The sequence below is a fragment of the Bombus affinis genome, unplaced genomic scaffold, assembly GCF_024516045.1.
Source record: "Bombus affinis isolate iyBomAffi1 unplaced genomic scaffold, iyBomAffi1.2 ctg00000059.1, whole genome shotgun sequence".
NCBI classification, from domain to species: domain Eukaryota; kingdom Metazoa; phylum Arthropoda; class Insecta; order Hymenoptera; family Apidae; genus Bombus; species Bombus affinis.
The window spans coordinates 1,072,058-1,099,821 of record NW_026108820.1 but is presented as its reverse complement, the minus strand read 5'-3'; the positions used below and the strand labels follow the sequence as shown (position 1 = coordinate 1,099,821).

General features: G+C 40.2%; 5 protein-coding genes across 7 annotated transcripts in view; 2 read left to right on the top strand and 3 right to left on the bottom strand.

Annotated features, from left to right (window-relative positions):
• The window catches only part of LOC126926781 (uncharacterized), a 77,511-nt gene that overhangs the window by 14,349 nt on the left and 35,398 nt on the right, over window positions 1-27,764 (bottom strand). The gene's annotated exons all lie outside the window — the stretch shown is intronic.
• Window positions 1-27,764, top strand: part of LOC126926770 (uncharacterized) — a 77,767-nt gene that overhangs the window by 23,932 nt on the left and 26,071 nt on the right. The gene's annotated exons all lie outside the window — the stretch shown is intronic.
• LOC126926771 (uncharacterized) overlaps window positions 1-27,764 on the bottom strand; it is a 77,699-nt gene that overhangs the window by 24,186 nt on the left and 25,749 nt on the right. The gene's annotated exons all lie outside the window — the stretch shown is intronic.
• Window positions 1-27,764, top strand: part of LOC126926783 (uncharacterized) — a 77,496-nt gene that overhangs the window by 33,566 nt on the left and 16,166 nt on the right. The window lies entirely within an intron of this gene.
• On the bottom strand, window positions 889-27,764 carry LOC126926788 (uncharacterized). The gene is made up of 3 exons (XM_050743134.1): window positions 27,040-27,764; window positions 26,008-26,043; window positions 889-1,319 (listed from the first exon to the last, which is right to left on the bottom strand). The coding sequence occupies exons 1-3, from the start codon at window positions 27,691-27,693 to the stop codon at window positions 1,134-1,136; spliced, it is 876 nt and encodes a 291-aa protein (XP_050599091.1). The 5' UTR covers window positions 27,694-27,764; the 3' UTR covers window positions 889-1,133.

Sequence of the window (27,764 nt, the reverse complement as noted above, 5' to 3'; positions counted from 1 at the left end):
AGTTCTAGTTCAAATTTGTGCTGAGCTAGACCGTTGGCGTTCCACAGAGCTATTCGCATTGGTTTTATTTTGCTTCTGTGCATATGAATTTGTCCATGAAGAGTGTGAGTAGTGACAGCAAGTTGTTAATTTGCTCAGTTTGCTTCTCGATAAGTTTTTCGAGTCTGGTAAAGTTGTCTGTGTTTTGTGGGGTGGGAATTCTATTTTCTGTGTGTACACTGTGTGTTTTCGAGTTGTTTACGTTTCCTTGCGTTGCCTGCGCATAGGATACTGTTGGTGTGGTGAGTTTTTGGTGTTTAGGTTCTTGTATGGTTATGTCCTTGGGTCTCAGTTTTGGATACTTTATATTATGTAGTGTTTTGTAGGCTGAGCATCCTTTGTAGTTCGCAGGATGCTCTCCTTGACAGTGGATACACTTGGCGGGGGTTTCCGGGGATTTAGTGCATTGGTCAGTGGGGTCATTACCTGCACATTTTACGCACCGGAAGTTATGATTGCAATATTTCTGCGTGTGGCCGTACCTTTGGCACCTTTTGCATTGTATTATTTCTTTTTTTACAAGAGGTGGCTCGAACTTAACTATGGAGTTCATCAGCCGATTGATGTTGTAGATTTCTTTGTTGTTTGTTTTTTGTTTTAAGTCTATAAAAAATAAGGATAGTGTAAATTAAAAATAAGGATAGGAAAATAATAAACATGACTAATCTGAATAGTTTAATTGTCATCTTTATCCAAGACTCGCATAGTCAATCGAGCCATTCGGAAACCACATTGACCAACTCCAAAATTGAAAAGTAGAGAAAAGTAATTACAAGTATCGCAAGTGGTGAGACAATATGCGATAAAAGTGAAAAGATGAGCTTGGCGTCAAGCTCTAAGGAACTAGAGGTTTTGTGAGAATCAATCGTGTACTTGAACGATGAAATTGCGAAATTATGAGATTGTCCAAAGATGAAGTTGGTCAATTTGACTTTCGCCAGGCTCGATCGTCACTACGACAGTTCTCGCGTATCGAAACTATCTTGATGTTTGTGTCGACAGGTGAGACGAATGAGCGATCGTGGCGGAGAAGGATCAGGACCATCGCCAAGGGAAGCTACTTTCCTGTCCACTCTCTCTCAAACATCGGCTCCTCAGATAGGTGGCCGAAGACATTCGGTCGTTACGATTGAAAGAGTGTCACCGACTTTGTTTGGCCGTAATCGTCGCGAATCAATCGCCGGTTTTCCTCTTGGAGGCGTGACCAGAATATTGCCGAGTCGTCGAGATCCAGAGTCTCTAGAATGTCCGCACCACCGAGCGGTAGAGGAAGCACGCACCTAAAAGCGAGGAAGGTAAGGATCTTTCGTTTATTTTAGCCGTTCTATCTCCGCTAGTTTGCAGACTAAGAAAAACCGAGTTTAAAGTTGACGAACTTCTATACGATCGTGCGAAGTTAAGATTTGAAAGAACCAAATATTCGTTGCTTTACAAATATACGTCCATACAATCCGATTTGATTGATTTTAGACCTTGCATCAAATAGATCTCTATATAAACAGATAATTTCTGATTCTAAACATTTGTATCGCTTCTTCTTCCGCTTTGAAATCCTCTACAAACGCCTTTTATAGTCGTTCAACTTTTCAGCTCACAGAAAAGAACATTACGCGTATTCCTAGCAATCGCCCAAAGACTCGAACGTGTGATTCGATAAAGCTCGCTTAACTTTCATCGACACATCGATAACTTTGCGTTCCAAGATGTTATTACGCCCTAGAATCCCTAACATAATTTTAGAACCAGAATTTTTGTGCAAAACAATTCCATCGCTTTGTCACGCTTAACGGCTCAATCATCGAAACGTGTATCATAACGCACGAATTATGATAAAAAAGAAACTGTCTTTCGAATAAAAGCAATCCGTTTGCCAGGTGCGCTTAAGGATGTACAGGACGTCGACGGAGCAAGTGTACGAAATACAGCCGCTGGAGGGTAACAGTTCCGCTCAACGTTACACTCAACAGCCGAAACAACGATTCTCTGAAATGCCTACTCCGTCGGTTTCGCCGACGTCTTCTCTCCGAAAGCGCGTCTCGGAACTGCCAAGAGCCGCGAGTGCATCCGTTTCCGGTGCTGCGGGCATTGTCTGCTCTAATGCGGATCTGATATCGATCCTAAGCTCGTTAGCGTCTTCCGCGACAGAAATCAACCGATGCGGCGAGGAAGCGCCGAGTTCGCGGGACGATAGCAAATCAAACTGGCCCGGAAAAACGACCGAACAGAAAGGAAGTCGATCGAAGAGCTTCCGTTCCAATAGCTTCGACGTGTCGACATTGCACGGAGCTAAAAGTAAGCTTAGCGGATCCTCGAAAGCCGCTATTTCGACCTTTATGGTACCGTCGAATTGGTTCACGAAGAGACACCAACCGATGTCGAAGAAGCCGGAAGATTTAGTAACGGCCAGTTTAAGTCTCAAGTTCGATAAATCGAAGGTAGTGAGGGCGGTGAAGGAAACGTTGGGTAAAAAGTCCCCTAATAGCGAGGTCAAACACAAAGTCGTATGGGACAACACTAGTGGAACCAAAGTGGACGCTTAGGTAAGTTGTATTTCTCGTTACGATATCGTTTCTTGTTTAAGAGCCATCGTAGGTGAAAGGAGGAATGAAAAAGAAAATCGTAAATCGTAAAATTTCTTCCAGAGAATGCACTTTATCGTAAAAATTAATAAAGTCAACAACAACGTGAAATTAAATAATTGTTGTTTGATATTCTGTATTATCGATATAGGTGAAACGCGGAGAAGATAATTTGCAATCATTGCGGACATAATCGCAGTGACATTATTATCAATCGGTAATATTAAAGATAAAATTCATATGGGATGAAAACAGAGCGTCAAAAGTGGTTATTTTTCGATCTTCTTGCGAAGGGAAAATTCCTGCAAAATGTTTAAGAACGGCTCTCAACAAGGAATAAAAAATGTTATTACAGTTCCATTTTCGTGTTCGTTTTTTTTTCTACATGATCCATGTGAAATAATTCTTCAGATGCTCTGCTGGTAAATGAATCGACGTTTGTAATAGAGGAAATATGAAGTACAGCGAGATCGTTGTTGGCTATTGTTCTACACCGATATCGACAAAATAATTCTTCGACAACTCTATTGATAAATCAATTGTAGTTTGAAATCAAACGAATCTGAAGTACCATCAGTTTGTTGCTACGAGAACAATAGCCACCAACGATCTCGCAGTAATTCGGATTCGTTCGATTTTAAACTTCAATTGTTTTATCGACAGAATCTCTGAATAATTATTTTGCTGGTAAATTCTGCTGGTATATCGATTAGAGTTTGGAATCGAGCAAATACGAAGTACAAGATGGCTATTGTTCTCACGTAGCAACAGTCTGATAGTATTTCAGATTCGCTTGATTTCAAACTTAGTTCCCTTGGTTTAATTACTGATTTATCAGCTGGATCAAAATTTAAAGAAAATGAAGATCAAGTGTAGCGCGTAAGTTTGATCTCTGCTTAATTTTTTCATCTCTACACTCATCTTATCTTCCTCGCTTTTAGGTCTGCGATGTCGTCCATAATGTCCAACCGAAGATTGTGCGTACTTCCTCTACCGCTCGGTGGTGCGGACATTCTAGACTCTGGGTCTCAACGATTCGGCAATATTCTGGTCACGCCTCCAAGAGGAAAACCGGCGATTGATTCGCGACGATTACGGCCAAACAAAGTCGGTGACACTCTTTCAATCGTAACGACCGAATGTCTTCGGCCACCTAGCTGAGGAGCCGATGTTTGAGAGAGGGTGGACAGGAAAGTAGCTTCCCTCGGCGATGGTCCTTGTATTTTCGAGCTATCGCGGGGAGAAGCGGTCGTTAGAATACGCGTCAACGGGAGTCGTAAATTCCCGTTTAGGCGCTCTAGGCCCTTGAGAGTTATAGGAACTGTCGGAGTTCTGGATAATGTGAGAGCCTTAGGAGACTCTAGGCCGTGTAGGCACCTTGAGGAATGATGAAGGAACTCTGAAAGATATAGGAACGGTGAGAGCTATAGGGATTATGGGAACTCTAGACACCGTGAGAGACGATCAAACACTTAGAGAGGTAGGAACGGTGAGAGTTGTAGGAAATGCAGGAACTCTAGGCACCGTGAGAGACGATCAAACTCTAAAGTTTTATTCTAATGTGAATGCGGAGGAAAGCTCGGTATGGATGTGCCCTTTGACCGAAGAACGCGGATTCGTTGCTTACATTTTCAGTTAGGCAAGTGAGGGCAATGATCCGCGATGCTGATTGGTTATGACCAATGTTGGGAAGGAAGATAGGAGGAAAAAGCCTCCTAGTAACTTGGGTCCTAGGCGACATTGTTTATGGGGAGACTCGGATTTTCCGTTAGGGAGATCTCCGCCTTTTTCGTTAGGCCACTACCTGCTTTCTCCGCAATTCTTAAGAGCACGTAATAAACCCAAGGACCCTTCTAAAGAACCAGCTGAAAACACTTCTGGAATTAGAAAGTCTTTTCTGGCAGACAGATTGACTCAAACCATGTGTGCGAACAATGCAGTTAGGATTTCACTTTATGGTGGGTCCTTAGGCCTATGGAAGGTTCGAAGGACGGCACGTAGACCGTTGGCTGTCACGCCGCGCGGGATGGACTGCGGATGTGTTGCGCGGCGTAACAGTCCTGATTCTTCTCCGCCACGATCGCTCATTCGTCTCACCTGTCCACACAAACATCAAGATAGTTTCGATACGCGAGAACTGTCGTAGTGACGATCGAGCCTGGCGAAAGTCAAATTGACCAACTTCATCTTTGGACAATCTCATAATTTCGCAATTTCATCGTTCAAGTACACGATTGATTCTCACAAAACCTCTAGTTCCTTAGAGCTTGACGCCACGCTCATCTTTTCACTTTTATCGCATATTGTCTCACCACTTGCGATACTTGTAATTACTTTTCTCTACTTTTCAATTTTGGAGTTGGTCAATGTGATTTCCGAATGGCTCGATTGACGACTATGCGATTCTTGGATAAAGATGACAATTAAACTATTCAGATTAGTCATGTTGCTTCGTCAAACGATTTGAATTCAAGTAATTCGAAACCATTTTGTCAATGTGAACCTATTATTTTACCAATGTGAATCTGTAATTTTGCTTGAAATATCCTTCCAAGTTTTTATGATGATTCAGACTGGTCAGGTTACCTGAATCAAACAACTATTTTCAAGTTACTTGAAACTATTTTGTTAACGTGTACAGTTGCTTGAATCAAGCAACTATTTTCAAGTAAGTTAAAATCATTTTGCCAATGTGAACCTGTAATTTTGTCTGAAATATCCTTCCAAGTTTTTATGATGATTCAGATTGGTCAAGTTACCTCAATCAAGCAACTATTTTCAAGTAACTTGAAACTATTTTATTAATGTGTGCAGTTGAGTGAAGCAAGTATTTTCAAATAACTCGAAGCTATTTTGTTAACGCGTACAGTTGCTTGAATCAAGCAACTATTTTCAAGTAAGTTGGAACTATTTTGTTAACGCGTACAGTTGCTTGAATCAAGCAACTATTTTCAAGTAACTCGAAACTATTTTGTCAGTGTGAAACTATATAGACACTAGTTAATTCCCATACACATGTATAATGTACAATGTATAATAAACAGAGCTATTTTTTCAGATCAGAAGGTACGATCAATCTTTTTCTTTAAATATATTATGCTAAAAAGATATAGAATGGATTCGGAAATACAAATAATTCCCTTTATTTAGCACACAACTGTTATACATATATCTTATACTCTTAAGACCTCAAAAACCTACTCGCACGCACGCTTGTTGTCAACCGACTCTTCCAGATACTTCTAACGACTGGCTCTTGTCTTTTGTCTCAACCAAGACCCGGACGTCCTCTGATGCTTACACACACATTCACATGTACAGTGTAAATGTATCATATTCCCAACAATTGTATTGGAAAAATTTGAAATGGATCGGAAAATGTATATGGAAGTTACAGGACCTTTCTCGAAAATTATCGATAGTTCAAATATCAGGTTGTACAACAAAAGAGTCTTTCGTTTTATAAGAAAATAATAGACGCACGACGTTTCTTGTTTCCTTTATTTTATCGAACTACGTACGTTCCATTTTGTTCTATTAAGGTAAAGACCACGACATTTGACAGATTAGCTGTCGTGTTTGTATAAAGATGCATTGTCGTAAAAGACATATTCGTAGAGGAAAGACACTTTTGGGGCAACCTAATATTTGGCTGAACCTGACAAAACTGTACGCTTGTAATAAATAAAAAAAAAGCCTGCTACGCCCTTTCGATCATTTCAGCTCGAGTTATGTATGGGTCGACCCAATTACGTTCTTACAACGTTAGAGGATACCTTCGTTTTGAAGAAAATGAAAAAAGATCGCACATTTTCGTTTCAATTTTCTTGATTAAAAATCTTCTCCCAACATTACAAATATGTTTTATTATCGTTAAAATAGGGACAGACTCGAAAGTACAAAAATTGCAGAGTCGCAACTGATGTAACGAACATAATCATGATAGTCGTGTCTCGTTACAGCGTTAACGGGATTTCAAAATGTTTGGCATAATACGCGATCCTACGCAAAATTTCCGCCAGCTCGGTGAAGTTTCGGCTATCCGAGTCTCGTATTATACGATGTGTTTCCAGCTTTCTCCTAACTGCGCGTTTTTTTTTTCGAAATTTTAACGCCGGCACCGCGCGAACAAAGTAAATAGATTAATTGAACTTTTAATCGATCAAATAGTCAACTAAACTGAAACGCACGTACGATGTTAAGTTATCGAAATCAATTTTACGATTTTACCGTACGAACGCCGGTATCATCCGAACTTTCGGTATTTTCCGAGTTTTCTATTGTTCGTGTGATACGCGTCACCTCGGAACGATCAAGATTATTCGAACACTTTCGCAAGCCATAATAAGATTACAGAAAAAAGTACTTTGCTGTGAATACACGTTTCATCGGAGGAATCGAAATTTGTACAGGACGATGTAGCGTCGTTCGAACGAAGCTGCGATAGACTTAAAGTTGGGCTGTACAATTTCTAGATTTATATTAATCCTATAGAACGAAAACACCCAGAGCTCTATGAACGTTCTAAGAGAACGGATCTTCTTCGGCGTAAATGGCGCTCCTTATCGGCGAACGGCTACAATATCCTGAATCTTTCTTTTCGACGGTTTCCACGTCGATCGAGAGAAACTATTCGTCAAAATGGACTATCCGTGGCTGATCTATTACGGTAGAAAGTGAAAAAGAACGTAAACGAAGGAAATGGCCGACATAAAGGACGATAACTGTTAATTTAAACGTAATAGAACGAAAGAATACGACGTATTCGTTAAAGGATATTTAAGACAATTTAAATTAAAATCGATTTTCACACGACGTTCTTCGATTTTTTCCAGAACCAGATTATATCTATGATAACGTTTCGATTATATCGTTTTATGCAAAAGAAAGCCAATTATATGATTGAAAGTAGAAATTTGGATCAACGTATGGATATCCTCCTATTTCGTTGCACGAGTTGCGAATAACCTGTCGAATAATGATAAAGATAGAAACGAATATGACAAAGGCATAACGAAGGAACTAATATTCAGAATTTCGTGCGTTTAATTCCTCGAAAATTGCACTTTTAAACGCATCGGTCTCGCAGTTCAACCTGCCGGGAACAAAGAATTTTATCGGAAACATCGTTCTAACATTTCAATTTTACAAACGTTACGCTCTGCTTCGTTAAAAGCTGCGCGTATTTGGTAGATAGAAAATTATGCACATACGTTAAAACGTATAACGCGCAACAGGCAAGGATATACGCGTACGCGCTGCAAACGCGTTAAAAGCGAAAAATATCGCTGAAATTATTTTCCCATAATAAAGAAATCGTCGGGCCTCTTACGAATACAAAAGATAATTCGTTAAGATTATAGTGTCTATTAATTTTACCATAACGAGTTTAACAGAGCTTTCGAAACTAAAAGCTTTATCACAGACGATAAACCCTTTGAGTGCTGAATACTCACGGCCTATGTCGTCCGTACGGACGGCGCGTGTCTAGCGCTGACGATCGCTGTGGACGGAATACTTTTTCGTTAGACTGAACTCTGTTGATTAACTATTCAAAGCGCAAATCGTAATAAGTTATAGTAGTTTAAATGATTAAAATGAAAGAGATTAAATGATTCAAGAGCGTTATATTTTAGTTATTTTTAATTATTTATTATAAACATTGAAATTTACAGTTAACTAGAATTTGCGTAATAAACTAGAAAACTAAATTTAGTAAATATGTGAAATCCCTAGAGTTCATGTAGGATAGGGATTCTTTTTGTTTTACGGGTTGTAAATTCGAGCTATCGCGGGGAGACGCGGTCGTTAGAATACGCGTCAACGGGAGTCGTAAATTCCCGTTACGATTAGAATAATCGACACCACGAATAGTTCGATCCCCGTATTTCGGTTAGGATAATCGGGGTGGTTAATGCGGTATAACACTGGGAGTCAGAGTTATAATAATGTATATTTCCAACACTTTATACAATCACACAAAGTAGTAACGCCGTTGAAAAGATATAAACAATTAACAACTTTATCGCACGCAGATAATATAGATGTATACAATATAGAGCAATGCTCTTACAATTGAACTTAGTCTCTTGGTGGACGTAGCACGATATGATACTTAATAGAATAAGCGAATGTTTGGCAATGTCGCGGATCGACTTGAATTGGCGTTCTGTTCAGAGTTAGACGTTAGGCGTTAGAATTTTGACTAGCTGGTCGCTCTTGCGTTGAGATGGAAGAAAGTTCAGTGTGGGTGTGCCCTTTTGCATGACGAACGCGGATTCGTTGTTCACACTTTTCGTTAAGAAAAGTGAGGGTAACGATCCGCGATGTCGATTGGTTATGCCCTACGCTGATGCTTGAAGGGATGGGTAGAAGGCCTCCTACCATCGTGGTTGATAGGTGACCTTGTTCATGGAAAAACCTGATTGTTTTATTAGCTAGCTATTCGATTCTTCCCGATGGGTGCGTGTTCGCTTTCTCCGTATTTTTTCAGCGCGCCTAATAAATCCAAGGACCTCTCTAAAAACCAGATGTGGTTCGAAAATATGTTTGGCTTAAGAAATTCTTCAGGACAAAGGGGTTGAATGAAGACGCCTGTTGATACAATACAGTGACAGCGAAAGAATATATTGGGTCCTTAGGTTTATTGAGGGTCGGAGTGACGTTACGCAGGCCGCTGGCTGTCCGGTCGCGAGGGCTGGCATGCAGATGTTTAGGCGACGTAACACGGGTAGCACGACAGGCTGTGTTTAACGGAGAGATCGATACGGACGAGCAGTTGAAGAAGTACGTGTTCCCCAGACGGACAGACAGAGAGTTACATTAGAGAGACAGACAAGGTTATCGAATAGTTGTTTAAGATTGTAAAGACTGAAGATTTAAGATTTAAAGATTGAAGAAGAAAGATCGGTAGCTCAGGACGTTCAGGTAAACATTGCACCAAAGACTTATAATTTCCCGTTTAGATAATCATCGTTATTGATTGTTATAGACGCATATTAATTGTTGTTCATTTTTGTATTTTATCAAATCATTTCATAATAAAAAAAACTCGATTTTCAGACTTCAGAATCGAAATATTAAACTCCCAATAGACGATGAGACAGCAGCACTGATACCGATACGGATTCAAACTTCGTATTCCGAGACATTGTCTTAGAGGAAGCATAAATAACATCCACAAGAAAAACAAAGACGGAAATGGAGAAACTCAACGTGGACATGGAAAAACTTCTAGAGACCCTTTAAAGACGAGATAAGAGGGAAATAGTTGAAACAAACAACAATATAGAACGATTAGAAGGAACTCAGAAAGCCACAAACTGGATATCAGAGTATGAAGAGGAATGCAAAAAATACAAAATAAAAAGCGATGAGGAAAAGTCAAAGGTTTGAGAAAGTACCTAGGAAAAACAGCAAAAAGGCGGTACCAAACAAATCTACTGAAAGCTGGAGGACACAACTGGGAAGATTGGAAAGAAACATTTATCAAAGCCTTTAAGAATAAAGGTTGGCCGGCAACTGTGCATGCTTACAACTGTAAATACCTTTCAGGTTCGTTCGTAGAATATGCAATAGAGAAAGAACGACTAATATTGGAAGTAAAAAGGGAAATGGATGAAGAGGTGAGGATACACCTGATTGTCATTGGATTACCTATCGAAGTCCAAGACAAAATCGAAAGGGAAAATATACAGACAACAAATGACCTAATAGGAATATATTTAAATATATTATGCAAACGTTGGACAACGTTATGTTTTGTTAAGCTAACAGGATACACTAAAAGTCCATTATCAAGAAAGGGGATGTGGCCCGTAAGCAAGTATGTTCTTCTCGATATGACCATCAGACAGTACCTGTGATGCGGTTATCCCGGAAGTACATTGCGGAGTCGGTAGAGAGCGTTTCCTGACCTCTCGCCAGGGAGACAATAGATGAGGATTTAAGGGTGTCGAATCGGGATCCATGCAACGCGGAGGCGACTCGTTCCTTCGCCCTTCCTCTTCCTCTTCGCCCGATGTGCTTTCCTTTATGACGATTTGAGGCTCGCCATAGTTTGCCACATTCACATTCGGGCTGCACAATTGTCTTCTCATCTTGATTTAGAAAACTCTCACTTGAACATAAATAAAACGTTTCTTCGTTGAAACCGTATCATAGTGGAGAACGATCGAACAGTACAAAAGAATGAATAAAATTAAGTCACATTTTTATTAATTTTCTTTTGTATCTAAAAACAAATCTGATAGATTCAAAGATACAAGATCTTTGAAAATATCGTATGGAATTTAATACTAATTTAGTGTGCAATTAAAAAATTACTATACTATTTTATTTCTCCTATATACATGTTGGAGATAAAAGGACATCGGGGCCTTTCTTTTGGAATTTTTGGGAAGACCCCCAATACTTTAGTCTAGACTTTTTATTATAGCTGCACTTAAATAATAAAACTCAGAAGTAGTTGTTTATGATTTAATCCGACTATGTTTACCCGAGATTTATGACAGTAGGCTTGGGCTCGAAGTGACACAACTGGTCGCTAAACGTAGCCACGGTCATGGCATGGACGTTTTTACCTAACAAAGCTATGGAGTAATTGTATAGATCTCCTTAAAAATATAGTTGACCCGAGGGGTACAGAGACGAGTATATAAGTGCAGTTCCATTTGGACTGAGGGAGTTCTACTTATACTGTAGACAAGTAAGTTGAGTTCTACTTATATCGTAGACAAGTAAGTTGAGTTACACTTGAATTGTGGACAAGTAAGCTCAGTACGACTTAGACTTTGGAAGAAGACGCATTTGTTATCCCTTTGACCATGGATTCGTTATTGAACCTAAGATCATTGTCATTGGCATCTCGAGTATCTAATTGCCACAGTTACTTGCCAACTCTGTACCATATCGGTACTGTAATCATGTCGGTACCAGTAAATACTATCCATATCGTATAACAACAATGGTTAATCCAAATGAAGATTCGTTACACGCCCCTAATCCCAATGAGAACTCGAGATATGTGTATTTTTCTTTTCTTTTTGCTTAAAAGATTTCCTGTTTATTGTCACATTAGAATGTCAGATTCTTTTGGCACACGAAGGCTTCGTAAATATCAGAAGGAATATAGCGTGGAAAAATGTTGTTTTATTTTTAAAGTTCTACGCTTCGCTACTTTTTTCCTAGTACGTTCGCTTTAGCAATAACACTGACTTTTTCGCCCGTTAAAAACGGATTACGCAGACGCGCTCACGCAGCACGTGCCCAGAACGAATGTTGCGAGTCGATATCTTCTTTTGCGAATCGCTCTCGTTATTTCGTTGGAAATGTTACCGTGCGGATATCAAACAGCCATTGGAAGTTATTAGACGTTAAAATTTGGCGACAGCTTCGCGTATTCCACCAGTTTCTCGATATTCCCCTTCGAACCTACAAATTGCTTCCGTATCTCGCCAACAGCTAGTCCTCGTATCTTACGCAGACGTCGATTAGAAGTAGAATTTTCGATAAAATTTAAATTTCCCTTTTCAGTTCGTACTTCGATTTATGGGCTCGTACATACGTTTCTCTCTTATATATTACGTGCATTTGCATATATATCTGTTTCTCTATCTCATGCGTCGTAGTTTTTGGATGAAACCAACAGCTTGTACACACGTGCAAGATTTTATTTTTCGTGATAAATCGAACAAGAATATATTCTTTCGTGCTTAGGGCGAGGTTTAAGGCGAGGAAGGCCCGAACCGTATCGAAGTTCTAAAGGTACGTGACCAAGGACATGTCGCCGGAGGAGTTCCTGAGCAGATTCGACGACACACTGAAGAAGGAGGACCTCAACGCGGCTATCGGAGATGATGGGGCCGAGCCCTTGCAAAAGAGCATCGAAGGTACGTGCGAAGGGATGCTAAGGAAGTCGAACTGTGCGGCGAGCCGCAAGTACGCGAACTACTGGTGGAACCCGATGATCGCGGAACTGAGAACGCAGGCGCACAAAGCGCTCAGGAAGGTGACGAGAGAAAGGAAGAAGAATGCCGGCAACACCGAGCCCCTCGTCAACGCCTACACGGAGATCCGAAGGCAGTTAAAAAAGGAGATCGCACGCAGCAAAAAAACAGCTTGGGCAGAATACTGCAAGATACTGAAGAGCGAGCCTTGGGGCAAACCCTATCGCACGGTCATGAAGAAATGTAAAAGCAAGGGACCAACCAACGACATGCCGATCGACATGGTGAAGGCAGTCCTACAGAGGCTATTCACCTTGGGACACGGACCCCCCCCCCCATTATGAGGGCCGCGAAGAGGCAGAGACCGAAGAAGAAGGAGATATTAGCCTCAGCGTCGCCATCGGCGAAGGCGATGTCGTCGATGCCGCCGGAAGAATGAACACCAAGAAGGCTGCAGGAGTCGCTGGCGTGCCGGGCGAGATCGCGAAGCTGATAGCGAGTCGCAGGAGCGAGCTCGTGACAAGGCCGTTCAACGGCATCACCGAATCAGGAAGGATCCCAGACTGCTGGAAGACGGCCAGAGTAATACTGCTAAGGAAACCGGGAAAGGATCCCAGTCTCCCTAACGCGTACCGGCCGATAAGCATACTCCCAACCATGAGCAAGATCTGGGGAAAATGCTTTAAGAAGATCATCGAGAGATGCATCGGAATGGACCCGTTCCATCGGAGGCAATATGGCTTCAGAAAGAAGAGGAGTACGGTAGATGCCATCACGCAGGTGATAAAAGTTTGCCAACATCTGCAAACAGAAGAAGGTAATTTGCGTGATGATCACCCTGGATATTAGCAATGCCTTCAATTCGCTCAGCTGGAAGAGCATATACGAGGAATTTGACAAGAGGAAGCTGCCATGGAAGGTCAAAAGGCTAATCGGCAGTTACCTATCCGGAAAGAGGATCATCGTGAGCAACCAGCACGGCACGGTGGAGCACGAGGTGGCGGCGGGAGTTCCGCAGGGATCCATCCTCGGACCATTCCTGTGGATCTTGGTATACGACCGGTTGCTCGAGAGACTCGACAACATGCCAATGGTCAGAGCAACCTCCTTCGCGGATGAGCTGGCCATCACATGTTCCGTCGGGAGGAACGAAGAGGCCACCGCCAAGGTCAACACGATGCTAAGGATCGCCAACGATTGGTGCACGAGTGTCGGGCTCACCCTGGCGAGAGAAAAGACGGAGGTCATGCTCATCACAAGCTTGCGAGTGCCGAGAGTGGTGAAACTCAGGTTGGGCTCCTCGGACATCGAAACGGTCGATCGCATCAGGTATCTCGGAGTCGTCATCGACTCCAGTCGGAGGTTCGGTGCGCATATCGAGATGGTGTGTAATAGAGCCGACAAGTTAATAGGAGCCTTTAGGGGAATTCTACCCAACATCAACGGGCCGACCAGCTTGGCTCGTAGGCTCTACTACAATGTGTGGGAGTCCATCGTAACTTACGGAGCACCGGTGTGGGCTAGAGCAGCGAATACCGATAAGAACAGGAAAAAGTTGAAACGAGCACAACGAACGGCCCTGTGCATAACAACGACGGCATACCGTACCGTCTCCCACGCGGCACAAAATATCACAAAGAAGCCAATACCGAGTGCGCTGCTATTTACCAAAAAGAAGATGGACATCGATCACCACATCATGCAGCTGCTAACCGGGCATGGGAGCTTCGGTGTCTATAGGAAAAGGATTGGCAGGGACAGCGACAGCAACTGTCTCGACTGTGGAGACCCGAACGGCGGTGCAGAGCACGCCCTCTTCGCGTGCCCGAAGTGGACGGACAGAAGGATCGAGCTGGAGAACGCTCTGGGCGGGAAGATAGACGTGGGCAATCTGATCGCCACGTTGACCGCCAAAAACGAGAGCTGGAATAAATTCAGGCAATTCTGCAAGACCGTCATGTGCCACAGGAGGGTGACAGCGAGGGCCTGGGAAGAGGCAAGGAGGAGAACGAGCGAAACAACAACTACGCGGAGCAATGAGGGCAAGAACACGAAACAACGAAAAACCGCAGAAGGAGACCAGCCCAGTATTCTGAACTGGCTGAGAGGACGACATGAGCAGTAACTGCCCGAAGAAGTAGATACAACGGGGCACGAAAGGACAACCCTGATGACTGCCGACAGGTTTTACCGGGGTTGTCTGCCCTCTAAGCGGAGGAAGAAGGAGGAGGGGTTTTTAGTGGGTATGGCAACGACATCCGACCGACTCCCACATAACCCAGTGATGCGGGTCACTGGGCATGCGTAATAGCATTTTCCCCTCCCCACGCAAAAAAAAAGTCATACGAGTAGCATTGAATCGGTGGAAATATCGAATTTCGAAAGTTTGATTCGAGTCCAAGATACGAGATTCCAAAGAGAAAGTTCGCCCTCAGGTCGACGATATCGATTTAATATTACATGCGATTTATTTTCGTTCGCTGAATCAGTGAACTTCTACATTTCACGCGGTTCATCGGGTCGAATGATTTTTCTGCATACAAAGGGCCGGAAAATTTGAAACATACTGTAGCCTAAACCGGTCGCCGGATTAAACTCGACGAAGCTTCGAATCGAGAAAAACGTGCAATCGTAATCTGGCTTTTACGAAAATGGACACAACGACGTTACCGGACAAATAACGAAATTCTTGTCCATTATTGAAATTCTATTGAAATTCTATTAAATCGCCAACTACGTTCTTATTGAAATTTTCATTTATTTCTTTTTAAACGCACGATCGAATTTATCGCACGCGTACTCTTCTGATTATATTCTATCGTTGATATTATTACGACGAACATTGTACATAAAAATTTAGAAAGTTACTATGCACAATATTTGATTTTTCCTCAATTTTACTTTAACAAATTTCGAGTTTTAGTTTACGTTACTTAGAAAGTTCGAATTTTCTCCGTTTATGGCAATACGAAACTATTAGGTCGTCCGAAAAGTTTCTTTCGTTCTATAAGGAAATAATGGATGCACATTTTCCGTTTTATATTATTTTATCGAATTACCTATGATCCGTTTTGTTTTATCAAACTAAAGATCACAATGTTCGACAGATTAGGTTTTATGTTTGTATAAAGATGCGTCGTTGAAAAAGACGTCTCTTTGAAAGAAAGACACTTTCCGGACAACCCAACATACAGGGTGGTTGGTAACTGGTGGTACAAGCGGGAAGGGGGTGATTCTACGCGAAAAAAGAAGTCGAAAATATAGAATAAAAATTTTTCGTTCGAGGTTTTATTTTCGAGCAATTGAAAGAAAAGATTATTGTAGCCTTTCATACTTTAAAACAAACGAATGCGTTAGAAAGTGTTCATAGAAATTTAATTAGAAGAGCAGAAGTATGTGTTGGACAGAATGGGCAACACTTTCGGCAATTTTTGTAATAATAAACTTTATGATTACTTCATGTTATTTCATTATGTATTCCTAATTTTCCGTTGCGGCAAAAACAAACTTAAACTGCGATAATATCCATCGAGACAACGATGTACAGTGAGGTCCGTTATAACGAGACGTGATAAAGTGCACGCGTACCGAGCGAAAATTCAAAGTCGATTTTCTCGAAAACGAAGCCTCAAACGAAAAATTTTTATTCTATATTTTCGACTTCTTTTTCGCGTAGAATCACCCCCTTTCCGTTTGTACCACCAGTTACCAACCAACCTGTATAATATTACTGGAAACATTGTACTCGGACACAAGGTTTAATACGATGCTTTAAATAATAGAAGCTTCAGATGGAACGATAATATTGGGTTGGCAACTAAGTGATTGCGGATTTTGTCAGTGCCACCTAATGATAAAATCCGCAACCACTTAGTTGCCAACCCAATATAAAATATTAGGAGGAAAAAGTCCGAAATAGTAAAAGTTCGTGGTCGACTAAGTGCAGACCAGCATTTTCATGGCGATAAATTAAGTTGAAGCACAATATCATTAATTCTCGATGCTGCAGCGCTCGCCAAGTTTTATACCCCAATTTCGTCCTCGTTTCGACAAATGAAAATACTCCTGATGCTTGAAGAAAATTTCGAACTTTTAACGTTCGAAGAAAGAAACTTGCATATAAAGTAACGGTTCTCTCATATTTTCCTCAAACTCGAGAAAGTTTGTTAACGAAAGGAAGATACGACCGAGTGGAAACTGTGGACAGAATGAAAAATATCTAAACACCCAGAATAACAATCAATTACGAAATTACGAAGAAAAAGTCACACAAATATAAGTCGTGTAATAAATAAATTTCGTAAAACATCGATAAACATTGCTTTGTTTGCTGTTAGTTTGTTATCAACTAAACTGTACATGTAAATGATACTATATCGCGTTAATTTGAATCCAAATTTTCAAAGTTTGAAGAGAAATCGTAAGAAATTTCTACGTGCAACATATTTTTCAGTTTTTACTTTTCCACCTTTTTATTTCTTTTTGCAATGCTTTGTTACGTTACGCGAGATTATAAAAGTTGAGAATCGCGCGGAATAAAACGAACAATAGTACATTTTACTTTCTCGTATAATCTCGATGAGAAAAACAAAATTGTAGCGTATATCGAAAAACAAATTTTCGTTCTGCGTAAAATCTCGAGAAATTCTTCCTTTCTTCGTCCGTGTCAGATGATAGACGAATGACGCATCAGATGACTCGTGCGATTCCTTAGCATAGAAGAGTGAATTGAAATATTCACGAAGCGCGATGTACTGTTAACCAGTTAACCGTGGAATTTAGTTTTAGAAATCAACGTGAATAAAATGCAAATAAAAATAAACGACGACGAGTATACACGTCGAACACAAAGAAAATGTGTTACGTGTTCCTGTTATAAGTTTTACGACGACGATAAACCAAAATGACGATGGCTTACATTTTTCTTCGAAAAAATGAATTATTTCCCACATAAAATGTTAAAATTGTAACAAAATAACAAAATTCGTAAACAAGAAAAATGTGAAAAGATAGAAGAAATTCAGTGGATCCTCCCAGTGTGGTATTTCTCGAAACAGAATATCGCACAAAGTGGCACTTGGCAAATCTAACACCAGCAACGTGAAGTGGATTCGATCAATGATATAACTGGTATAAAATTGGGGAAATGTTTTTTGATAGGAAGCGTAGGTTTTACGGTTGAACTCGTAGATGGTGGAGCAACTTTCGAAGCTCGTGTTCGTGGAATTGCATATTCGATAATTTATTCAACACACATTCGACCAAAAAACTGAATCGCATTATATTTTCTGTATTATATTTCGATCGTTATCGGGGAATACCGGACACACGCAGTAAAACATCCACTCAATTTGCAAGCATACAAAATTGCGCAAACAATTCGGGCATAGCCGATATATCGGTGAAAATAATCAACTGAGTTTATAAAAAGGAATACGTTGTACAGGGAATAACCGATATAACAAAGGAACAAATCAAATTTTTCAGTTTTACTGACAAAGCGAACGTATCACTAAATAACATTCTTAGCGCTTCTTACTAAAATTTGGAATTTTTATGGTAAATGGTAATGTTTTATATTATACGACAGATGAAACACACCGAGATTAACATTTTTCTCGACCTGTTTAATTCATGAAACGCGGTTAACTGTTTAAAAACGCTATCGACGATAGCTTTTCGAAAGATGTATAAATAAAACGAGGAGATAGAGCGAAATGAAATAACAACGAGTCGTTCGATTTCTCGTTATGTCGTGTTGTTAAGAAGCAACAGAAATGAAATTTCAATTTTCCATTAGAATCGACGGAAGGATCAAACGACGATACGGTAAGAGAAATCGCATGATTCCACTCAAGTGGCACCGTTTTGTCAACGCAGGCTAACGCGTGACCTTCGTTTCGATCAACATGGTTCAACATGGATCATACCGCCTGTGCTGTCAGATGTTCAGCCAAATGGTGTTTGCATTTGTCGTAGATAAAACGCTTGGAAAACTCGTCGCGCGCTAGTGCGCTTCTCCGTTTTCGCATGAAATCTCCGACTTTTTTCTACTTTCCTAGTTTCCTATTTTTTCTTTTTATCCGTTCTATACGATTCGCCTCTGAAAGGTTATTCTTGCTGTACCGCTACTATTAGGTTGTCCGAAAAGTTTCTCTCGTTTTATGAGGAAACAATAGACGCACGTTCTTTCTTTTATATTATTTTGTCGAATTACGTACGATCCGTTTTGTTCTGTTGAGATAAACACCGCGATATTTCACAGACTTACTTTCACGTTTGTACGAAGGTGCACTGTTGTAAAAAATTCTTTTTGCGAAAGAAAGACACTTTTCGGGCAACTTAATACGTTGTGTTCGTTTTATAAAGAAATAATAGACGCGCGATGTCCTTTCTTTTATATTAGTTTATCGAATTATGCACGAACATAATAATAGAGATATAAGGAAATGGATCGCACCTAATTCGATAAAATGATATAAAACAGAAATTGTTGCTCATCTATTATCATTTTATGAAACGAAAGAAACTTCTCGGACAACCTAGTACATCGAACGACTACCGTTGAATAAATTCTCTAAAAACGAAAATGTTTTTAATCGAATTAAACGATCGAGATGGCTGTAATACTTTTGTAGGATTTTACGAATACTTACCGAGCGTTGAAAGTTCGATGTGCTCAAATACTTATAAGCGATTTTTCTTTCTCGAGACGATTCCCTTTCGTTCGCGAACAACCTAAAAATGGAAAAAATATCGTTAACGGGTGTGTTCGTGGTAATCGTAACAACGTCGTTAACCGATTTATCGATGAATCGTTACGTGTGCTTTACGTTCTTTGCGAGATTCCACGACAAATATCGTTACGCGCGAGTTAATCGAGTAAACGACGTTTAAAACGGTTTAAAGTTATTCCCGATATCGCAACTATAAATAGGGAAATGATACAAAGAACAGTGTTTTAAACCTTTGAGTGCTGTGTGCGCATATAGGTGTCTGGCGAAAGCTATCGGTGTGGACTAAGGACATATATATGCGTTTTCTGTAAGTGCTCGGCATGGACTAAGGACGCATGTATGGGTTTTTCAATTTTTCCGAACACCTATGCAGAAGTAATACTATTACGTTTGCGTGAAATAAATATAAATGCATTCCTTACGGCAGTAAACAAATGCCAATAGTACCTCGTTATTGTTGAAGTGGTCACCACTTGTAAGAAAACTCTACATCTGGTTTTTTTAGTTTTCCCAAGCACTGAATTTTTCACACACAACTAAATTATTAACTCGTGTTATATTTATAAGGTTCAATAATGCGATAATTCAGGGATCGATTCTGAAGTCTGAAAATCGAGTTTTTTTTTATTATGAAATGATTTGATAAAATATAAAAATGAACAACAATTAATATGCGTCTATAACAATCAATAACGATGATTATCTAAACGGGAAATTATAAGTCTTTGGTGCAATGTTTACCTGAACGTCCTGAGCTACCGATCTTTCTTCTTCAGTCTTTAAATCTTAAATCTTCAGTCTTCACAATCTCAAACAACTATTCTATAACCTTGTCTGTCTCTCTAATGTAACTCTCTGTCCACCCGTCTGGGGAACACGTGCTTCTTCAACTGCTCGTCCATGCAATAAAGGAAGATCGGAAGATCTTGTATCTTTGAATCTATCAGATTTGTTTTTACATACAAAAGAAAATTAATAAAAATGTGACTTATTTTTATTCATTCTTTTGTACTGTTCGATCGTTCTCCACTATGATACGGTTTCAACGAAGAAACGTTTTATTTATGTTCAAGTGAGAGTTTTCTAAATCAAGATGAGAAGACAATGGTACAGCCCGAATGTGAATGTGGCAAACTATGGCGAGCCTCAAATCGTCATAGAGGAAAGCACATCGGGCGAAGAGGAAGAGGAAGGGCGAAGGAACGAGTCGCCTCCGCGTTGCATGGATCCCGATTCGACACCCTTAAATCCTCATCTATGGTCTCTCTGGCGAGAGGTCAGGAAACGCTCTCTACCGACTCCGCAATGTACTTCCGGGATAACCGCTTCACAGATACTGTCTGATGGTCATATGTAGAAGAACATACTTGCTTATGGGCCACATCCCCTTTCTTGATAATGTATTTTTAGTGTATCCTGTTAGCTTAACAAAACATAACGTTGTCCAACGTTTGCATAATATATTTAAATATATTCCTATTAGGTCATTTGTTGTCTGTATATTTTATACTGTCTATCTTCTCCCCTTTCGCGTTCTCGGTCATGACGACACGTAGGTTAACTCTCAGCGGCATGACGTGGCGAAAATCGATTTATAAGGTTCAATAATGGGATAATTCAGGGATCGATTCTGAAGTCTGAAAATCGAGTTTTTTTTATTATGAAATGATTTGATAAAATGAAAAAATGAACAACAATTAATATGCGTCTATAACAATCAATAACGATGATTATCTAAACGGGAAATTATAAGTCTTTGGTGCAATGTTTACCTGAACGTCCTGAGCTACCGATCTTTCTTCTTCAGTCTTTAAATCTTAAATCTTCAGTCTTTACAATCTTAAACAACTATTCTATAGCCTGGTCTGTCTCTCTAATGTAACTCTCTGTCCGTCCGTCTGGGGAACATGTACTTCTTCAACTGCTCGTCCGTATCGATCTCTCCGTTAAGCACAGCCTGTCGTGCTACCCGTAAAACAAAAAGAATCCCTATCCTACACGAACTCTAGGGATTTTACATATTTACTAAATTTAGTTTTCTAGTTTATTACCCAAATTCTAGTTAACTGTAAATTTCAATGTTTATAATAAATAATTAAAAATAACTAAAATATAACGCTCTTGAATCATTTAATCTCTTTCATTTTAATCATTTAAACTACTATAACTTATTACGATTTGCGCTTTGAATAGTTAATCAACAGAGTTCAGTCTAACGAAAAAGTATTCCATCCACAGCGATCGTCAGCGCTAGACACGCGCCGTCTTTACGGACGACATAGGCCGTGAGTATTCAGCACTCAAAGGGTTTATCGTCTGTGATAAAGCTTTTAGTTTCGAAAGCTCTGTTAAACTCGTTATGGTAAAATTAATAGACACTATAATCTTAACGAATTATCTTTTGTATTCGTAAGAGGCCCGACGATTTCTTTATTATGGGAAAATAATTTCAGCGATATTTTTCGCTTTTAACGCGTTTGCAGCGCGTACGCGTATATCCTTGCCTGTTGCGCGTTATACGTTTTAACGTATGTGCATAATTTTCTATCTACCAAATACGCGCAGCTTTTAACGAAGCAGAGCGAAACGTTTGTAAAATTGAAATGTTAGAACGATGTTTCCGATAAAATTCTTTGTTCCCGGCAGGTTGAACTGCGAGACCGATGCGTTTAAAAGTGCAATTTTCGAGGAATTAAACGCACGAAATTCTGAATATTAGTTCCTTCGTTATGCCTTTGTCATATTCGTTTCTATCTTTATCATTATTCGACAGGTTATTCGCAACTCGTGCAACGAAATAGGAGGATATCCATACGTTGATCCAAATTTCTACTTTCAATCATATAATTGGCTTTCTTTTGCATAAAACGATATAATCGAAACGTTATCATAGATATAATCTGGTTCTGGAAAAAATCGAAGAACGTCGTGTGAAAATCGATTTTAATTTAAATTGTCTTAAATATCCTTTAACGAATACGTCGTATTCTTTCGTTCTATTACGTTTAAATTAACAGTTATCGTCCTTTATGTCGGCCATTTCCTTCGTTTACGTTCTTTTTCACTTTCTGCCGTAATAGATCAGCCACGGATAGTCCATTTCGACGAATAGTTTCTCTCGATCGACGTGGAAACCGTCGAAAAGAAAGATTCAGGATATTGTAGCCGTTCGCCGATAAGGAGCGCCATTTACGCCGAAGGAGATCCGTTCTCTTAGAACGTTCATAGAGCTCTGGGTCTTTTCGTTCTATAAGATTAATATAAATCTAGAAATTGTACAGCCCAACTTTAAGTCTATCGCAGCTTCGTTCGAACGACGTTACTTCGTCCTGTACAAATTTCGATTCCTCCGATGAAACGTGTATTCACAGCAAAGTACTTTTTTCTGTAATCTTATTATGGCTTGCGAAAGTGTTCGAATAATCTTGATCGTTCCGAGGTGACGCGTATCACACGAACAATAGAAAACTCGGAAAATACCGAAAGTTCGGATGATACCGGCGTTCGTACGGTAAAATCGTAAAATTGATTTCGATAACTTAACATCGTACGTGCGTTTCAGTTTAGTTGACTATTTGATCGATTAAAAGTTCAATTAATCTATTTACTTTGTTCGCGCGGTGCCGGCGTTAAAATTTCGAAAAAAAAAACGCGCAGTTAGGAGAAAGCTGGAAACACATCGTATAATACGAGACTCGGATAGCCGAAACTTCACCGAGCTGGCGGAAATTTTGCGTAGGATCGCGTATTATGCCAAACATTTTGAAATCCCGTTAACGCTGTAACGAGACACGACTATCATGATTATGTTCGTTACATCAGTTGCGACTCTGCAATTTTTGTACTTTCGAGTCTGTCCCTATTTTAACGATAATAAAACATATTTGTAACGTTGGGAGAAGATTTTTAATCAAGAAAATTGAAACGAAAATGTGCGATCTTTTTTCATTTTCTTCAAAACGAAGGTATCCTCTAACGTTGTAAGAACGTAATTGGGTCGACCCATACATAACTCGAGCTGAAATGATCGAAAGGGCGTAGCAGGCTTTTTTTTTATTTATTACAAGCGTACAGTTTTGTCAGGTTCAGCCAAATATTAGGTTGCCCCAAAAGTGTCTTTCCTCTACGAATATGTCTTTTACGACAATGCATCTTTATACAAACACGACAGCTAATCTGTCAAATGTCGTGGTCTTTACCTTAATAGAACAAAATGGAACGTACGTAGTTCGATAAAATAAAGGAAACAAGAAACGTCGTGCGTCTATTATTTTCTTATAAAACGAAAGACTCTTTTGTTGTACAACCTGATATTTGAACTATCGATAATTTTCGAGAAAGGTCCTGTAACTTCCATATACATTTTCCGATCCATTTCAAATTTTTCCAATACAATTGTTGGGAATATGATACATTTACACTGTACATGTGAATGTGTGTGTAAGCATCAGAGGACGTCCGGGTCTTGGTTGAGACAAAAGACAAGAGCCAGTCGTTAGAAGTATCTGGAAGAGTCGGTTGACAACAAGCGTGCGTGCGAGTAGGTTTTTGAGGTCTTAAGAGTATAAGATATATGTATAACAGTTGTGTGCTAAATAAAGGGAATTATTTGTATTTCCGAATCCATTCTATATCTTTTTAGCATAATATATTTAAAGAAAAAGATTGATCGTACCTTCTGATCTGAAAAAATAGCTCTGTTTATTATACATTGTACATTATACATGTGTATGGGAATTAACTAGTGTCTATATAGTTTCACACTGACAAAATAGTTTCGAGTTACTTGAAAATAGTTGCTTGATTCAAGCAACTGTACGCGTTAACAAAATAGCTTCGAGTTATTTGAAAATACTTGCTTCACTCAACTGCACACATTAATAAAATAGTTTCAAGTTACTTGAAAATAGTTGCTTGATTGAGGTAACTTGACCAATCTGAATCATCATAAAAACTTGGAAGGATATTTCAGACAAAATTACAGGTTCACATTGGCAAAATGATTTTAACTTACTTGAAAATAGTTGCTTGATTCAAGCAACTGTACACGTTAACAAAATAGTTTCAAGTAACTTGAAAATAGTTGTTTGATTCAGGTAACCTGACCAGTCTGAATCATCATAAAAACTTGGAAGGATATTTCAAGCAAAATTACAGATTCACATTGGTAAAATAATAGGTTCACATTGACAAAATGGTTTCGAATTACTTGAATTCAAATCGTTTGACGAAGCAACATGACTAATCTGAATAGTTTAATTGTCATCTTTATCCAAGAATCGCATAGTCGTCAATCGAGCCATTCGGAAATCACATTGACCAACTCCAAAATTGAAAAGTAGAGAAAAGTAATTACAAGTATCGCAAGTGGTGAGACAATATGCGATAAAAGTGAAAAGATGAGCGTGGCGTCAAGCTCTAAGGAACTAGAGGTTTTGTGAGAATCAATCGTGTACTTGGACGATGAAATTGCGAAATTATGAGATTGTCCAAAGATGAAGTTGGTCAATTTGACTTTCGCCAGGCTCGATCGTCACTACGACAGTTCTCGCGTATCGAAACTATCTTGATGTTTGTGTGGACAGGTGAGACGAATGAGCGATCGTGGCGGAGAAGAATCAGGACTGTTACGCCGCGTAACACATCCGCAGTCCATCCCGCGCGGCGTGACAGCCAACGGTCTACGTGCCGTCCTTCGAACCTTCCATAGGCCTAAGGACCCACCATAAAGTGAAATCCTAACTACATTGTTCGCACACATGGTTTGAGTCAATCTGTCTGCCAGAAAAGACTTTCTAATTCCAGAAGTGTTTTCAGCTGGTTCTTTAGAAGGGTCCTTGGGTTTATTACGTGCTCTTAAGAATTGCGGAGAAAGCAGGTAGTGGCCTAACGAAAAAGGCGGAGATCTCCCTAACGGAAAATCCGAGTCTCCCCATAAACAATGTCGCCTAGGACCCAAGTTAGTAGGAGGCTTTTTCCTCCTATCTTCCTTCCCAACATTGGTCATAACCAATCAGCATCGCGGATCATTGCCCTCACTTGCCTAACTGAAAATGTAAGCAACGAATCCGCGTTCTTCGGTCAAAGGGCACACCCATACCGAGCTTTCCTCCGCATTCACATTAGAATAAAACTTTAGAGTTTGATCGTCTCTCACGGTGCCTAGAGTTCCTGCATTTCCTACAACTCTCACCGTTCCTACCTCTCTAAGTGTTTGATCGTCTCTCACGGTGTCTAGAGTTCCCATAATCCCTATAGCTATCACCGTTCCTATATCTTTCAGAGTTCCTTCATCATTTCTCAAGGTGCCTACACGGCCTAGAGTCTCCTAAGGCTCTCACATTATCCAGAACTCCGACAGTTCCTATAACTCTCAAGGGCCTAGAGCGCCTAAACGGGAATTTACGACTCCCGTTGACGCGTATTCTAACGACCGCTTCTCCCCGCGATAGCTCGAAAATACAAGGACCATCGCCGAGGGAAGCTACTTTCCTGTCCACCCTCTCTCAAACATCGGCTCCTCAGCTAGGTGGCCGAAGACATTCGGTCGTTACGATTGAAAGAGTGTCACCGACTTTGTTTGGCCGTAATCGTCGCGAATCAATCGCCGGTTTTCCTCTTGGAGGCGTGACCAGAATATTGCCGAATCGTCGAGACCCAGAGTCTAGAATGTCCGCACCACCGAGCGGTAGAGGAAGTACGCACAATCTTCGGTTGGACATTATGGACGACATCGCAGACCTAAAAGCGAGGAAGATAAGATGAGTGTAGAGATGAAAAAATTAAGCAGAGATCAAACTTACGCGCTACACTTGATCTTCATTTTCTTTAAATTTTGATCCAGCTGATAAATCAGTAATTAAACCAAGCGAACTAAGTTTGAAATCAAGCGAATCTGAAATACTATCAGACTGTTGCTACGTGAGAACAATAGCCATCTTGTACTTCGTATTTGCTCGATTCCAAACTCTAATCGATATACCAGCAGAATTTACCAGCAAAATAATTATTCAGAGATTCTGTCGATAAAACAATTGAAGTTTAAAATCGAACGAATCCGAATTACTGCGAGATCGTTGGTGGCTATTGTTCTCGTAGCAACAAACTGATGGTACTTCAGATTCGTTTGATTTCAAACTACAATTGATTTATCAATAGAGTTGTCGAAGAATTATTTTGTCGATATCGGTGTAGAACAATAGCCAACAACGATCTCGCTGTACTTCATATTTCCTCTATTACAAACGTCGATTCATTTACCAGCAGAGCATCTGAAGAATTATTTCACATGGATCATGTAGAAAAAAAAACGAACACGAAAATGGAACTGTAATAACATTTTTTATTCCTTGTTGAGAGCCGTTCTTAAACATTTTGCAGGAATTTTCCCTTCGCAAGAAGATCGAAAAATAACCACTTTTGACGCTCTGTTTTCATCCCATATGAATTTTATCTTTAATATTACCGATTGATAATAATGTCACTGCGATTATGTCCGCAATGATTGCAAATTATCTTCTCCGCGTAGATTATTTTTCTCCGCGTAATTATATCGATAATACAGAATATCAAACAACAATTATTTAATTTCACGTTGTTGTTGACTTTATTAATTTTTACGATAAAGTGCATTCTCTGGAAGAAATTTTACGATTTACGATTTTCTTTTTCATTCCTCCTTTCACCTACGATGGCTCTTAAACAAGAAACGATATCGTAACGAGAAATACAACTTACCTGAGCGTCCACTTTGGTTCCACTAGTGTTGTCCCATACGACTTTGTGTTTGACCTCGCTATTAGGGGACTTTTTACCCAACGTTTCCTTCACCGCCCTCACTACCTTCGATTTATCGAACTTGAGACTTAAACTGGCCGTTACTAAATCTTCCGGCTTCTTCGACATCGGTTGGTGTCTCTTCGTGAACCAATTCGACGGTACCATAAAGGTCGAAATAGCGGCTTTCGAGGATCCGCTAAGCTTACTTTTAGCTCCGTGCAATGTCGACACGTCGAAGCTATTGGAACGGAAGCTCTTCGATCGACTTCCTTTCTGTTCGGTCGTTTTTCCGGGCCAGTTTGATTTGCTATCGTCCCGCGAACTCGGCGCTTCCTCGCCGCATCGGTTGATTTCTGTCGCGGAAGACGCTAACGAGCTTAGGATCGATATCAGATCCGCATTAGAGCAGACAATGCCCGCAGCACCGGAAACGGATGCACTCGCGGCTCTTGGCAGTTCCGAGACGCGCTTTCGGAGAGAAGACGTCGGCGAAACCGACGGAGTAGGCATTTCAGAGAATCGTTGTTTCGGCTGTTGAGTGTAACGTTGAGCGGAACTGTTACCCTCCAGCGGCTGTATTTCGTACACTTGCTCCGTCGACGTCCTGTACATCCTTAAGCGCACCTGGCAAACGGATTGCTTTTATTCGAAAGACAGTTTCTTTTTTATCATAATTCGTGCGT

Coding starts and splice junctions, on each gene's coding strand:
- LOC126926788 (XM_050743134.1), bottom strand. CDS start 27,693: ATGTACAGGACGTCGACGGAGCAAGTGTACGAAATACAGCCGCTGGAG. Junction 26,044..27,039: donor GAACCAAAGTGGACGCTCAG/GTAAGTTGTATT, acceptor CCTCGCTTTTAG/GTCTGCGATGTCGTCCATAA. Junction 1,320..26,007: donor ATAATGTCCAACCGAAGATT/GTGCGTACTTCC, acceptor CCTCGCTTTTAG/GTGCGTGCTTCCTCTACCGC.